The sequence below is a fragment of the Clarias gariepinus genome, chromosome 9, assembly GCF_024256425.1.
Source record: "Clarias gariepinus isolate MV-2021 ecotype Netherlands chromosome 9, CGAR_prim_01v2, whole genome shotgun sequence".
NCBI lineage: Eukaryota > Metazoa > Chordata > Actinopteri > Siluriformes > Clariidae > Clarias > Clarias gariepinus.
The window spans coordinates 22,903,615-22,918,888 of NC_071108.1; the positions used below are offsets into that span (position 1 = coordinate 22,903,615).

Below are 15,274 nucleotides of genomic sequence, written 5' to 3' on the forward strand. Positions count from 1 at the left end.
CATTACCTTCTACAGAAAGCATAGATGTGCACTAGTTGTTAGTATCTTTTTTTTTATACTATAACAAGTTTTATCTAATACCATTCAATATACTGTAACTGTTAGAGGATTAATAATTTGTCTAGATTGGTAATACCAAATAACGCCAGAAGGTGGCACTTCCTTTTTATTGTGGTAGACCCCAGCTGAAAATTTTGCTTCAGCTCCTCTCTGATTAGCTACCTCGCTGATCTTATTGTCCTCAGTACCAAGCAGTGCAGGGTATGATTGCTATATTCTACAGTTCACTGTCTGGCTAGTAGTTTGTTCAGTTTACCGTTATTAGACTAGATTCAAAGTAAACCATGCAACTTTTTTAAATAGTATGTGTCTAAGCAAGAGAGGCAACTTTTTGTAAAAATCAGATTATGAATGGCACAATTACTAAATAGTTCTTATTTAGCCATCAGCTTTTAAATGGCTTGAGGAACTAACAAGCAAGAAGATTAAAGCTTCTTTAAAAATGTCTTCGTGTTGTAATAAGAAGTAGCTATTCTAACAATTATAGCTTAAAGATGTCCATTATGGAACTTATTGTCCCATCCCTACTAAATCTTTATTGGAACATTTCAGTTATAAGATTCCTTTGCAAATTTAAGCTTAACCCCATGTTAAACCTTTTTTCATTATATCCATATGCATGGTCTTGAATAAAATATATTTACTAGAACAAGCTAACCTAAAAATTTTGCTTTTCAACACAGGTATTGGTATTTGTCCATTCACGAAAGGAGACCGGGAAGACAGCACGAGCCATTAGGGACATGTGTCTGGAGAAAGACACATTGGGGCTTTTTCTCCGAGAAGGTTCTGCCTCCACCGAGGTCCTAAGAACTGAGGCAGAGCAGTGCAAGGTCAGCCATTACTTTTTCAATGTATTTTTACTCACTGCATGCTTCTGTTCCTGAATTCTTAATTTAGTCTACTTCTCACAGTAGTACATTTCCTCACAGTAACCTTTTACTCAACATAAAATGAAATTTTTGGTTGAAGCAGAAATAAGATTTGTGGAAAAAGATAATAAGTATTGCATAGTAGTTTAATGAAAATGCACCATTTTGATTTATTATACACCTTTGATCAATTATGTAGAATCTGGAGCTTAAGGACCTGTTGCCGTATGGCTTTGCCATTCATCATGCTGGGATGACTAGAGTGGACAGAACGTTGGTTGAGGATCTTTTTGCTGATAGACATATACAGGTAAGTGTGTAATCTGTTGTAAATTAGTTCAGGTGAGAATAAAAATAATGAGATACAAGCTACTGTTTAAAAAAAAATTTCAAACTGAAATAAAACTTAACAAATTTTTGTGTAGTGGTATGCAAAGCTTACAGTTGGGTATGTTTTCAGTACAGTGATGTTTATAACAAATGCACATAAATTATAATACAACCAGGGGTGCGAAAAACTAGTGATTGTTTGCATGAGTGGTTATAGTCCGTAAAAAAAAAAGCGCACTTTTATCTTTTCAGCTTATCGGCACCACAGTGCTCCCTTTGCAGAATCTGTCACATGTACTTCTGCATATGACTTGTTTTTTTTTTTATCAAAAAAAATTATCCCTACATCTAATGTATGTACATATAGATATTTACTTATTTTTTTGTTAATTTATTATAAGAAATTTTGAATAATATTAATAATTTAAACAATCATGGATCAGAAATCAGCTGCAAAAACACTTATCAGAGCACACCCACTGCCTTAGGGGCCCTAGGGGGATAATTATTATAAGAAAAGTATTGTCAAGTGTAAAATAGCAGGATGGCACCACCTAAATAACCAAAAACCTCTGTAGTATAAGCATTTACCTCTCAACTGCAGCACTGCAAAATCGATTAACTGATGATAATTTTTAAAATATATAATTTTTTTTTTTTTTATGTGGAGCTAATGATTCAGCATGGACTTTATGTACAAACCTCTCTTTTTATTTTAGGTCCTGGTGTCAACTGCTACACTGGCCTGGGGAGTTAATTTGCCAGCACATACAGTCATCATCAAAGGCACCCAAGTGTACAGCCCAGAGAAAGGCAGGTGGACAGAGTTAGGAGCTCTGGACATTTTACAGGCAAGTAATTTCGTTGATCAGCTATCTGCACTAATTTCAGACAAATTTTTATTTTAAAATTGTGTGTGGAAAAGAAAAGCCCTGCATAATAACGCCTAACAAGAAACAGTGTCCCTTATGATGACGATGCTGATTGTTATTAATTCGCTAAAAACTTTTACGTGGTAATGATCTGGCTCAACTTTGTGATGTTAGCAAATATTTCATCATTGTTAAATAAGTATCAATATAAAAATTGTCAATAGTTGACAAAGGAAACTCCAATAATAAAGTTTCTAGAAACTATTATAAGCAGTATCAATTTATAACTGGGGTCTCTTTTAGCATGTAGGATTAATGCATATTAATTTATCCTAATGGCTATATATTTATATGCTTCAGATGCTTGGGCGTGCAGGCCGTCCACAGTACGACTCTAAAGGAGAAGGCATTCTGATCACATCCCATGGAGAGCTGCAGTATTACCTGTCTCTGCTTAACCAGCAATTGCCTATAGAAAGTCAAATGTTAGCCAAACTTCCTGACATGCTCAATGCTGAGATTGTGCTTGGCAATGTCCAGAATGCTAAGGTAAGGCTTTACCATGCATTTTTACCGACAGGATTTTAATTGTACCAAATTCCCGTGGTGCTTACAGCCAAAAATATAACAAATATATAAATGTATTGTAGCTTGTAATGTTTCCCTTTTGCCTATTCTGAATCTTGTAAGAAGGTATGCTGTCGGACGTAAGAGTAGAACAACTAAATTGTAATTTTTAATGCATCTTAGCTTCCCCTGTACATGCTACCAAGTCTTTGCTTTCTAAACATATATGAAAGTTTTAGAGTTAGTTTTTCCCCCCCTGGCTAACTCAGGCACTACTGAATATAACTTACATAGTCTACAAATAGGTAATGGTGGCTGCAGCAACATAGTCTGTTATGCCAGGTAGCAGTTACTATAACAATTAAAAGTACCTACCTCGTTGCTGAAAAACCCATGGCCAGTCCAGCAGTGGTAAAAATGTGGCAAAAAGAAAAAGGCTCTGCTGGCTGATGCCACAAAGTGTGATTTAACAGTGTGCTAGTAATGAGGATTGTGGTGAACAACATGTACATTGACAGGATAAAGTTGCTTGAGTAACTGCCCATTATCAAGTATCAGTCATAACTTTATGACAATAGAGTTTTGACTAGGTTGTCAAATTTGAACTTGACAACCTGCCTAATATAAAAAAGGCCCTCTTTTGTTGCCAAAACAGTCGCAGATGCTTGAAGTCCTGTACTGTACAAGGTTTGCCTCCATGGATCAGACTTCTGGCACTTTAGCTTTTCCAGCACATCCCACAGGTTCTCGATTGGACTCAGATTGGGAATACTGGGAGGCTAATTTAACATCTCAAACAAGTTGTTGTGATTCTGAAACCATTCTTAAACCATTTTTGCAGTATGTGAGGATACATTATCCTGCTAACGTGGTGTACTTAGTCAGCAACAATGTTTAGGTAGGTGGTACATTTCTTCCTGTAATCCGTCATCTTCCCCAGGTAAACGACACAAACGCTCAGCCATCTACATGTTGTAAAAGAAACGTGATTTATCAGACAAGGCCACTTTGTCTGGAAACCCTGACTGGTCTGGGGGTACACAGTTCCATTTGCAACAAACTTTGATGCGCTGTGTGCTGGCATCTTTCTATTTGAACCACTATTACCATTTTCAGCTATTAAGCTACAGTAGCTTGGATTTTACTGCATTTGTGGCTGCGCATCTATAATGTGAATCTCCCCTTTCAGAGGGAGAAGATGGTCATAAAAAGATAGACATGGTCAAGCAACAGTATTTGAGTACTAAGATCCCATGAGTTTGCCACATATCAATACACTTTAACCACCAGCCAGAACCTTTTAATAAAAGGCCATGTGATTCCATACTCATTCAGGAGGGCTGGTCAGAATTTGCGTGCATGAAAATATTCAGACCAGACCAAGTGGCACCAACAACCGTGCCATGTTCAAAGTCACAACATGTCTGAATGCATTGAGTTGATGCCATGTAATGGCTGATTAGTGGAATAATGGGATAATGTGCTGTTGAACAGGTGTACCAAATGAAGTGGCCAATGAGGGGAAAATTTCAAGGTCACTCAGACCTTTTTAAATTATCCTAACAGGAGCAGAAGGGCAGGTATAAATGTGGTCAGAAAAATAATTTAATGATCGTGATTAAACAGATCCCTTAAACATTTGCTAATTTTGTATCATAAACAAAACAAAGGGATTCAGTAAGCCTAGTGCCCACTGTAAAGGCGGGATAATGATTTGGGGTTGCTTTAGTTGGTCAGGACTAAGTTCAGAAAAATTGTGCCAAAAAACTATGTAGGTCAGCTGACTGTCTAAATATACTGATCAGTGGATGTTTTCGTCCTTGATGACACAGGGATATTCATGATCACACAGTGTCCAGAACTTGAGTCCACTTAAAAACCTTAGGGATGTGCTGGAGAAGACTTTACGCAGCAGTCTTACTCTCTCATCATCAAGATCTTATGGAGAAATTAATGAAACTCTGGATGAAAGCAAACATTGACATTGTACAGTCGTGGCCAAAAGTTTTGAGAATGACAGAAATATTGGAAATTGGAAAAGTTGCAGCTTAAGTTTTTATAATAGCAATTTGCATATACTCCAGAATGTTATGAAGAGTGATCAGATGAATTGCATAGTCCTTTTTTTGCCATGAAAATGAACTTAATCCCAAAAAAATCATTCCACTGCATTTCATTGCTTTCATTGAAGGACCTGCTGAGATCATTTCAGTAATCGTCTTGTTAACTCGGGTGAGAATGTTGACGAGCACAAGGCTGGAGATCATTATGTCAGGCTGATTGGGTTAGAATTCAGACTTGACATGTTAAAAGGAGGCTGATGCTTGAAATCATTGTTCTTCCATTGTTAATCATGGTGACCTGCAAAAAACGCGTGCAGTCATCATTGCGTGCATAAAAATGGGTCCACAGGCAAGGATATTGTGGCTACTAAGATGGCACCTAAATCAACAATTTATAGGATCATCAAGAACGTCAAGGAAAGAGGTTAAATTTTTGTTAATAAGGCTTCAGGGCATCCAAGAAAGTCCAGCAAGCGCCAGGATCGTCTCCTAAAGAGGATTCAGCTGCGGGATCAGAGTGCCACCAGGGGCAAAGTCATATTCTCCAATGAAGCCTCTTTCCGATTGTTTGGGGCATCTGAAAAAAGGCTTGTCTGGAGAAGAAAAGGTGAGCGCTACCATCAGTCCTGTGTCATGACGATAGTAAAGCATCCTGAGACCATTCATGTGTGGGGAGTGGGCTCACTCACAATTTTGCCCAAAAACACAGCCATAAATAAGAAATGGTACCAAAACACCCTCCAACAGCAACTTCTTCCAACAATCCAACAACAGTTTGGTGAATAACAATGCATTTTCCAGCACGATGGAGCACCTTTGCCATAAGGCAAAAGTGATAAGTGGCTCGGGGACCAAAACGTTAAAATTTTGGGTCCATGGCCTGGAAACTCCTCAGATCTTTATCCCATTGAGAACTTGTGGTCAATCCTCAAAAGGCGGGTGGACAAACAAAAACCCACTAATTCTGACAAACACCCAGAAGTGATTATGAAAGAATGGGTTGCTATCAGTCAGGATTTGGCCCAAAAGTTGATTGAGAGCATGCCCAGTCAAATTGCAGAGGTCCTAAAAAAGAAGGGCCAACACTGCAAATACTCTTTGACTCTTTGCATAAATGTCATGTAATTGTCGATAACAGCCTTTGAAACGTATAAAGTGCTTGTAATTATATTTCAGTACATCACAGAAACAACTGAAACAAAGACCTAAAAGCAGTTTAGCAGCAAACTTTGTAAAAACTAATATTTGTGTCATTTTCAAAACTTTTGGCCACGACTGTACAAGCTTATCTAAATGATGCAATGGTGAACGTGTGCTGTATTAAGAGCAAAAGATGGTCCATCAATACATACACACTGACACAATTTAGATATAGGTTACCTGGTGAAGAGATGGCACCAGTCTGCTCTTTCGGAAGAAAGCAAGCTAGCAGAAGCATTATGAAACTCTGGACAATGTTGCGTCATGCAAGCTCGTCCTGGCATTCGTGTGGATGATGCTTTGACCCCTAGCACCTTCCTTCATACTATTGTAGACAAAGTACACCTCTTCATGGCAACAGTATGCCCCAATGATAGTGATTATTGACTGGGTTTTACTGCATTAATTTTATGACTTCTGTGTGAAAAGGGCTACAGATATTTTGCAAGCTATGCCATGGACTAACCTGTCACATTGACATTTCACAGAGTAAAATGTCAATGTAAACCATAAACGTAATATCTCTTTTTTTTTTATTTTTTTTTTTTATTATTATTATTATTATTATTATTATTTATTAAATTGGAATCATTGTAAAATCCTTGCAGTATATGCAGCATAATTTAGACCATGCTGCCATACAACAGTACACGTATATGTGATCATGTTATGATTAATTTTAAACAGCAGTCCAAAGTCTATTATTTCATAGATAATCATTCTTATTGATTTCGTATAATCCTTCTGTTTTAGGATGCATTGAACTGGATGGGTTACACATATTTGTATGTGCGGATGCTGCGTAACCCAACACTCTATGGGGTTTCTCATGATGAGTGCAGCACAGATCGCGTGCTGGAGATGCGTAGGATGGACCTAGTGCACACTGCTGCAACCGTACTGGAAAAAAGCAACCTGATTAAATATGATAAGAGGAGCGGAAGCTTCCAGGTGAATAGTACCGTTTTTGTGCTAAAATGTGAGGCAATGTCATGGTCAGGAGTGTGCTATTAATGATTTTTATGAGTAAATAATTTTAAATAGTTTTCCGCTACTTTTTTTTTTATTTAGGGTTTCTATTTCACATAATCTTGCTTTTCGCTGTTTTATTTTTCATTTGGTTTTGGTGTAATAAGAGGCCACTAATTAAGGTTATGTTTTTTTTTTTTGTTTTTTTTTTTTGTCAAAGATAACTTGTAACATTTTATAGTTTCATTTATTGTGTTAGAACATGGAGTCTTTATGCCAGGGCAGGGGGATTGCATTTCCTGATTTTACTATTATTATTATTATTATTATAGTAATAGGAAATGACTGTATAGCTGCTATAATATAAGTGAAAACAGGAATTCTTCTCTATGCCGTCTCTTTTGTCATTCTCCTGACAGCAAGCTCTTCTAGTAACTTAAAACATTTGTATGAGCAGATAATTATAAACTTGTATTTGGATCCAGTTGTATTTAGATACAAGAAATGTATAAATATAGAATTGCCTCATTACCATTTAAATGATTTGGCTTTTCATTCATTGTGTTGGCTAATTAAGTTTTATTCCCCTCATAGGTGACGGACCTGGGCCGCATTGCCAGTCACTTCTACATCACTCATGATTCCATAATGACTTATAATCAGCTCCTAAAGCCAACACTCAGTGAAATAGAGCTTTTCAGAGTGTTCTCCCTCTCCTCTGAATTCAGGAACATCACTGTGAGAGAGGTAATTTCATCATTTTACTTTTTTTAACCTGTAAAGTAAATCACTTGTCATCTATAAAAATACAAGGTGCATTCAAGTCAAACCAGGACTTTTGATTGTGCAGAATAATACGTCAGGTTATTTCTCAATATAATGTCCTGTTACTACTCATTCAGCATTTAAACAATATAGACTAACTTCAAATACAAGAGTTTAACATTTAACTGTGCAGTTTACATCTCTATCACCACCAACCACCAAAGTGATTTATTTCTTATAATAATTCAAACTTGGCAATTAATTCATCATAATAATATTTAAAATAGATTACTTGTTGGATTATTAAGAAGCGGCAAAGCCTCCAAAATCTCCACTCACAAGTGAGCAAAAAGCTACATTCACATGGGTGTGTGCATCTTCCCAGACGTGCATGCATGGCTTTTAAAGCACATGATTTTCGGTTAATTGGCATTTGCAGTTTTTTTGCGATAGGAGTGGGTTTGAGACCAATTTGCTCAGAGTTTGGAAAAAAAGGCAGATCGGAGGCTTTTATCGCACCCCGTTTTTGAGAATGTAACACCATAAAAAAAAATCGGTTTCTGTTACTCCACCCGGAAGCTTCTGCGCTCGGTACAGAAACGTTTATCCTAGACAGATCGGCCGATCACTGGTTGTGGCCAATGAAACAGAAAACCAATTCTGGTTGATCAACCTGTTCATCTCTATTAGAAATGGGTTTTTAAAAATCAATTTAGGATCCAGTGAATCGCCACACAAAAGTATCATGATTCATAACTTAATTTTTCTTTCCGTGTGTGTGTGTGTGTGTGTGTGTGTGCAAGCATTACTGTGTCACATTACACACATCATTTGAAGTTGCACGGTAAAAAATCTGCAGTAAAAACCATAGCTATGTATAATGGTGAAAGTAATAGCATTTCCTCATGCATACAGTGTGATAAGAAAACCAAATGTACCAGACTAACTAGAAAAAGGCATTAGCTTGCTAAGGAGCGTAAGGAGTTTGGATTTGGAGCAGGGGAAAAAAGGTCATGGTTTGATGATTCTAGATTGACCAGATTCCAGAGCGATATATTTATAGTGCGTCATTATAAGCTCTTAGAAGCAGTGTTAAGATCTGGGGTTGCTTCAGTTGGCCAGCATTATGTATCAATAAAATGCAGTCAGATGACAACCTGAATATACTTCCTGACCAGGTTATCACTTTAATGGACTTTTTCTTCCCTGATTGCACAGACACATTCCATGACTCAAATTGACTCAAACCTTTTTCTTTTTTTTTTACTGACAGGAAGAAAAGCTTGAGCTTCAGAAACTTCTGGAAAGAGTGCCAATTCCAGTGAAGGAGAGTATTGAGGAGCCCAGTGCAAAGGTGTGTGTTCGTGTTTGAAAAGTTGTTACATGCTCATTTGTAATATCGGCACTCATGATGTATAATGTCCGAATTTTAGATAAACGTGCTGCTTCAGGCTTACATCTCTCAGCTCAAACTGGAGGGCTTTGCTCTAATGGCCGACATGGTCTACGTCACCCAGGCAAGTTTCTGCTGAATCTTTCTTTTCTCTGTAGTGTAAATAACCACCCTATACTGTTAATCCTCCTGCACTCCTCACAGCAATAAAAACGTTTTGTTTGTGAACAGAGTGCAGGACGCCTCATGAGAGCCATCTTTGAGATTGTTTTGAGCCGTGGTTGGGCGCAGCTCACTGACAAGACCATGAACCTTTGCAAGATGATCGACAAAAGGATGTAAGCCATTATAAATTAAACATTTATATTTTTTATTAAAATGTGTCATAAATCCATTTCCTAAGTAGATTAGGTTTATTTCTAAAATATTTCTTTGTACATTCATAGTGAACATTGCATGTCTCTGTCTCAGGTGGCAGTCTATGTCGCCTCTGCGACAGTTCCGCAAGCTTCCTGAAGAAGTTATCAAGAAAATTGAGAAAAAAAGCTTTCCATTTGAACGACTGTATGACCTCAACCACAATGAAATTGGTAAGTGCTACATACATAGAAATCTGCTTTTGTGTAGATCAAATGCCTTTTTGACTTAACCTATGAATTGCTTACGTTTAAAAAAAAAAAAATAATAAAAATCTCTCTTTAGGTGAGTTGATCCGTATGCCCAAGATGGGAAAAACCATACACAAGTATGTGCACCAATTTCCCAAATTGGATCTAGCAGTGCATCTGCAGCCCATCACCCGCTCCACGCTTAAAGTCGAGCTCACAATCACACCAGACTTCCAGTGGGATGAAAAGGTCAGTTGATCAGTCAGTGTTATGATTACACTCATTAGTGAATCATACTGGTGAAATTTGAAAAATTAGAATATCATGCAAAAGTTTATTCATTTCAGTAATGCAACTTAAAAGATAAAACTAATATATGAGATATACTCATTGCATGTAAAGCAAGATAGTTCAAGCCGTGATTGTTCAGAGAACCATAATTGAAAACAATCATCCCCCATAACGAGGGAAATCCTCAAAAGGTAATTGCAAAAGAAGTTGGATATTCCCAAAGTGCTGTATCAAAGCACATGTTATGTGGAAGAAAAAGGTGCACAAGCAGCAGCCTGGAGAGGATTGTCAGGAAAAGGCCATTTAAAAGTGTTGGGGACTTTCACAAGGATTGGACTGAGGCTGGAGTCAGTGCATCAAGAGCCACCACACACAGACGGATCCTGGACATGGGCTTTAAATGTCGTATTCCTCTTGTCTAGCCGCTCCTGAACAACAAGCAACATCAGAAGCGTCTTACCTGGGCTTAAGAAAAAAAAGAACTGGTCTGTTGCTCAGTGGTCCAAAGTCCTCTTTTCTGATGAGAGCAACTTTTGCATCTCATTTGGACACAAAGGACCCGGAGTCTGAAGGAAGAATGGAGAGACGCACACTGCAAGATGGTTGAAGTCCAGTTTTCCACAGTCTGTGTTGATTTGGGGAGCCATGTCATCTACTGATGTTGGTCCGCTGTGCTTCATTAAGTCCAAGAGAAAGATGAGGGACATGAGACCGAACAGTGCAAAAGAGCTGACTGAATCCGCTATTGAAGCATTGCGGTCTTCCATAACACCTCAGCAGTGCCAGAGGCTGACAGCTTCCATGCCACACCGCATAGAGGCAGTACTTGCTGCAAAAAGCGGCCCAAACCAAGTACTGAGTACATACGCGTACTTATACTTTTCAGTGGTCCAATCCTTGTTTTATTGATTGCATGTAATCTAATTTCTGATATTGTGGATTTTGGGTTTTCATGAGCTGTACGCCATAATCATCTCAATTATGACAAATCACAGCTTGAACTATTTCGCATGTAATGAGTCCATCTCATATATTAGTTTTACCTTTTAAGTTGCATTACTAAAATAAATGAATATTTGCACGATATTCCATTTTTTTCGAGTGTCACCTGTATATTAGATTTTATTTAACTAGCTAAATGCTGGTAAAGTAAAGGTGTGCACACAATACGATTTCGTCCACACCTTGATTAATTCAGTGTTTGATTACATTAAGGAATTTAATTTTATTCCTAGCCTCCAGCTAATATGTGACCAGCTTTTTTTCACATAGGTTCATGGTTAGACTATTTTAAACGTATCGGATTAAATAAGCTTGGTTGATTATTTGATTATTTAAACAAAGATTTAACACTTACACCTATATACAATTAAGGGTCCTGTCATCTCACTCTTTGCTTAGCATAGCCTGCATACCATCCAATTGAAAATTTTGTCCATAACTGATGACTTAATGATGATTGATGAAGGAAACAAACTGTCTTTTAAACCTATGCATGATTTTTATTGGTCAGTGGTGCATCCCTAGTTAAATTTTCTCTAATACTTTCTTAGATACATGGCTCATCTGAGGCATTTTGGATCTTGGTCGAAGATGTTGACAGTGAAGTGATCCTTCACCATGAATATTTTCTACTCAAGGCAAAGTATGCTCAGGATGAGCACCTTGTCACATTTTTTGTGCCTGTGTTTGAGCCACTGCCTCCCCAGTACTTCATCAGAGTCGCCTCAGATCGTTGGCTATGTAAGTGAAGAGTCTTTAATCCTGAATGAGTAAGTAAAAGTAAAACCATCTGTTGAATGTTTACACTTTTTCCTTCTGCCACTTAGCATGTGAGACCCAGCTACCAGTTTCATTCCGCCATTTGATCTTGCCAGAGAAGTACCCGCCTCCAACAGAACTGCTCGATCTGCAACCTCTTCCTGTATCTGCCCTTAGGAATGCTGCCTTCGAGTGCCTCTACCACAACATGTTTCCTTTCTTCAACCCTATCCAGACCCAAGGTACTCCTTATTTGAAATGGAGCATATAAATATTTCTACACAAAAATTATGATTTGTTCTTTTGCATATATATATATATATATATATATATATATATATATATATATATATATATACACTCCAGGCCATGTGTATATAGTTACCATTTTTATCAAAAAAGTAATGATGTGATGGGATTTCCTCTTAATAAAAAGTGCTCACAACATGGTGCAGATCTTATGAAATGAGAAGATATGTAAAATAAATAATTTTTTAGTGAGGATGCAATATGGAGACGTATTTATATTGGTCAGAACACCTTTTTTTTTTTTTTTTTTTCCCCCCCCGATTTTTCCTCCCCAATCTAGTCGTGGCCAATTCCTCCCCGTCACTAGGAGGCTCCCACACACATCAAGGCTACTACAGCCACTCAGTCGGGAGGACGAAAGCTATCCCGTGTTTCCTCCGAACCACGTGACGCGAGCCGACCGCATCTTTTTGAACTGCTTGCTCACGCACCGTTAGGGGCGGAGTAACACACTCGGAGGAAAGCGCTAGCCGCTCCTTCCGTGTGCGCGAGCTCACAGACGCCCCTGATTGGCTGTAGAGCTGTGACTAATGTGGGAGCACAAGTACCTCTCATCCCTCCCCCCTGAGAGAGCTCGGCCAATCAGCTCTCTCTGTGCCTCCGGCTGTGAGAGGAAAACAGCATCACCAGCGATCTCCGGATGATAGGGCGAGCGCTTTACCACTGTGCCACTCGGAGGCTGGTCAGAACACCTTAACAAAGATGTTAAGAAGGTCTCCGCATCTTGAGAATGTGGGGTCAAAATGAAAGAATGGAGATTAGGTCTGATTAGATCGAATCAATTTTTTGCCATGTTTAATCACGCACTTTACACTTACCAATCATATGCTTACTATGTTGTCATTGTATTCGGCGGGTGAATAATCAGCAGTAAAACAAAAAAAATTTGAGGAGTGAAAGTGAAAAACGTGTGCTCTTGTGCCAGAGTTGTCACTAGTTTCTGTTTCACTACAGCTTGTGCCAAAAACCACATACTGATGTAAACGTTAACTGAGGATGTCATGCCTGACTTATTGCTTTATTGCATAGCAATATTCAAATGTTTATTTTTTTTGTTGTTGTTTTGTTTTTTTGATTGAGTGGCTATTGAGCATGCAGTGAATCCGTTTCCCCACGCCTTTTTTTCAGTGTTTAATGCTGTGTACAACAGTGACGATAACGTGTTTGTTGGAGCCCCTACTGGCAGTGGTAAGACCATCTGTGCAGAGTTTGCCATTCTCAGGATGCTGCTGCACAACTCGGAAGGCCGTTGTGTCTACATCACACCCATGGAGTCTCTGGCTGAACAGGTACGCAGACCTTCTAGCTTTTCAATACGTCTTAAAAAAAATTTAGTCATCCCAGGGGTTGGATATTTTAAAACGATTAGTTTCAGAATAGCAAAATTTTACACAGGCCTTAGTTCATCCTATATGGGTACAGCTCTTTGCCTAGGTCTTATCTAATACAACTTCGTCTTTTTTGGTTCCTCTTCTCCTCTTTTGGCTGTTTCTCGAACTTAATCTCAACATGTAATGTCCTTTTGTTCCGTGCATGGGCTCTCTCTGCTAGTGTATAAGAAGTGCGTATGATTTGCCAAAGCGCACACAAAACAGACAGCTAGCAGATTGAGAGGAGACATTTCCTATTCTGTATTATAATGTGATCAGTTACTGCACCTTTAAATACTATTGCTCAGTATTAACAGACCACCCAACCAAGGGTTGCAGTTACAGCTTTCCTAGTAAATTAACAAAAATATAAGTGATTCCACCAACAATGGGCATGTAATGTGCCACCATTGATGAACAGATCTAGCTCTTCTGTGCTTAGTTTAGGCCTGCTTATCTTGAGGCATTTTGTATGGGAGCATTGCACACAATGCTTCATCACCCAAAATATGCAACAACATTTGTATTATTTTCTCCCACAAGTAATTAATGCCAAGTAAGCCAGTCAACTTTATGAATTTGGAATGATTGACAGCTCTCATGTAATCTTTTGGCTTGGCTCAATTTTCAAGTTTGTAATATTTCCTGTCTCAGCACCCTCTCTTTCTGACATGGTAATTTTAGAATGGTCACATGTATTTACAAAGTTTTCCACTAACCTTCAGCTGTTTGGGATCAAGGTGCTGCTTGTCCGTTTTTTCAAATGCACACTTTATTAATTAATGTGCATACATTTTTATCTGGAATAGGAATAAAGAAAGAAAACTTTACTGTTTGCATGTAGGTATTTGTAGATTGGCATCAGAAGTTTCAAGGTCTGAATAAGAAGGTAGTCATACTCACTGGAGAGACCAGCACTGACCTTAAGCTGCTGGGAAAAGGTGACATCATCATCAGCACCCCAGATAAGTGGGACATTTTGTCCCGCCGATGGAAACAGAGGAAGAACGTCCAGAATGTCAGTCTCTTCATTGTGGATGAGATTCATCTTATTGGTGGAGAGAATGGGGTAAGGCTTATTAACACTAGTGGTGTCTGTTTTATGATGTCTCTGCATCTTGCTTCTACTTAATGATGTTTGAATGTTGCTGAAGTGATGCATTTAGGAAAATATAGGCTTTTTTTTTTTTTTCTGTGAAAATATGCATTGTAATATTAACTGTCTTTTTCGTGTTTAAGCCTGTCCTAGAAGTAATCTGCTCAAGAATGAGGTACATTTCCTCTCAGATCGAGCGTCCCATTCGCATTGTGGCACTAAGCTCATCTTTGTCCAATGCTAAAGATGTGGCCCATTGGTTGGGTTGTAGCACCACAGCAACGTTCAACTTTCACCCAAATGTCAGACCTGTGCCCCTGGAGCTACATATTCAGGTACAGACCTCAGATCAAACACTGATTTTGGTTTTAATAATTGGTTATTAATAAATAAAAAAATGGTTAATTTGCACAAAAAAGAAAACTAAAGTGAAAGGTAAAAAAAAATAGATTCTATTCCATCATTTTATCTGCTTACTGTAAATCAATTTTTCTCTGTCCTTAGGGTTTTAACGTGAGTCACACACACACACGGCTACTGTCTATGGCTAAACCTGTGTACCACACCATCATGAAGCATTCCCCATCCAAACCATCTTTGGTGTTTGTACCTTCTCGGAGACAGACTCGCCTCACAGCCATTGACATATTAACGTTTTGTGCTGCTGATGTAGTTCCACAAAGGTGCAGTGAACTAACATTTTTTTGTTTATACTTTACTTTAATAATTTGTTAAATGCTACACCTAC

The 15,274-nt window shown here is 38.2% G+C and overlaps 1 protein-coding gene across 1 annotated transcript in view; it reads left to right on the plus strand.

Annotated features, from left to right (window-relative positions):
• The window catches only part of snrnp200 (small nuclear ribonucleoprotein 200 (U5)), a 38,611-nt gene that overhangs the window by 11,024 nt on the left and 12,313 nt on the right, over positions 1 to 15,274 (plus strand). Inside the window, exons 17-33 of the mRNA XM_053503840.1 lie at positions 744 to 893; positions 1,132 to 1,242; positions 1,982 to 2,113; positions 2,495 to 2,683; positions 6,718 to 6,915; positions 7,528 to 7,680; positions 8,972 to 9,052; positions 9,132 to 9,215; positions 9,323 to 9,429; positions 9,563 to 9,681; positions 9,794 to 9,948; positions 11,544 to 11,733; positions 11,820 to 11,993; positions 13,189 to 13,349; positions 14,275 to 14,499; positions 14,670 to 14,861; positions 15,031 to 15,209. Coding sequence (XP_053359815.1) covers positions 744 to 893; positions 1,132 to 1,242; positions 1,982 to 2,113; positions 2,495 to 2,683; positions 6,718 to 6,915; positions 7,528 to 7,680; positions 8,972 to 9,052; positions 9,132 to 9,215; positions 9,323 to 9,429; positions 9,563 to 9,681; positions 9,794 to 9,948; positions 11,544 to 11,733; positions 11,820 to 11,993; positions 13,189 to 13,349; positions 14,275 to 14,499; positions 14,670 to 14,861; positions 15,031 to 15,209 — 2,600 coding nt within the window. The remainder of the gene's footprint in view (positions 1 to 743; positions 894 to 1,131; positions 1,243 to 1,981; positions 2,114 to 2,494; positions 2,684 to 6,717; positions 6,916 to 7,527; positions 7,681 to 8,971; positions 9,053 to 9,131; positions 9,216 to 9,322; positions 9,430 to 9,562; positions 9,682 to 9,793; positions 9,949 to 11,543; positions 11,734 to 11,819; positions 11,994 to 13,188; positions 13,350 to 14,274; positions 14,500 to 14,669; positions 14,862 to 15,030; positions 15,210 to 15,274) is intronic.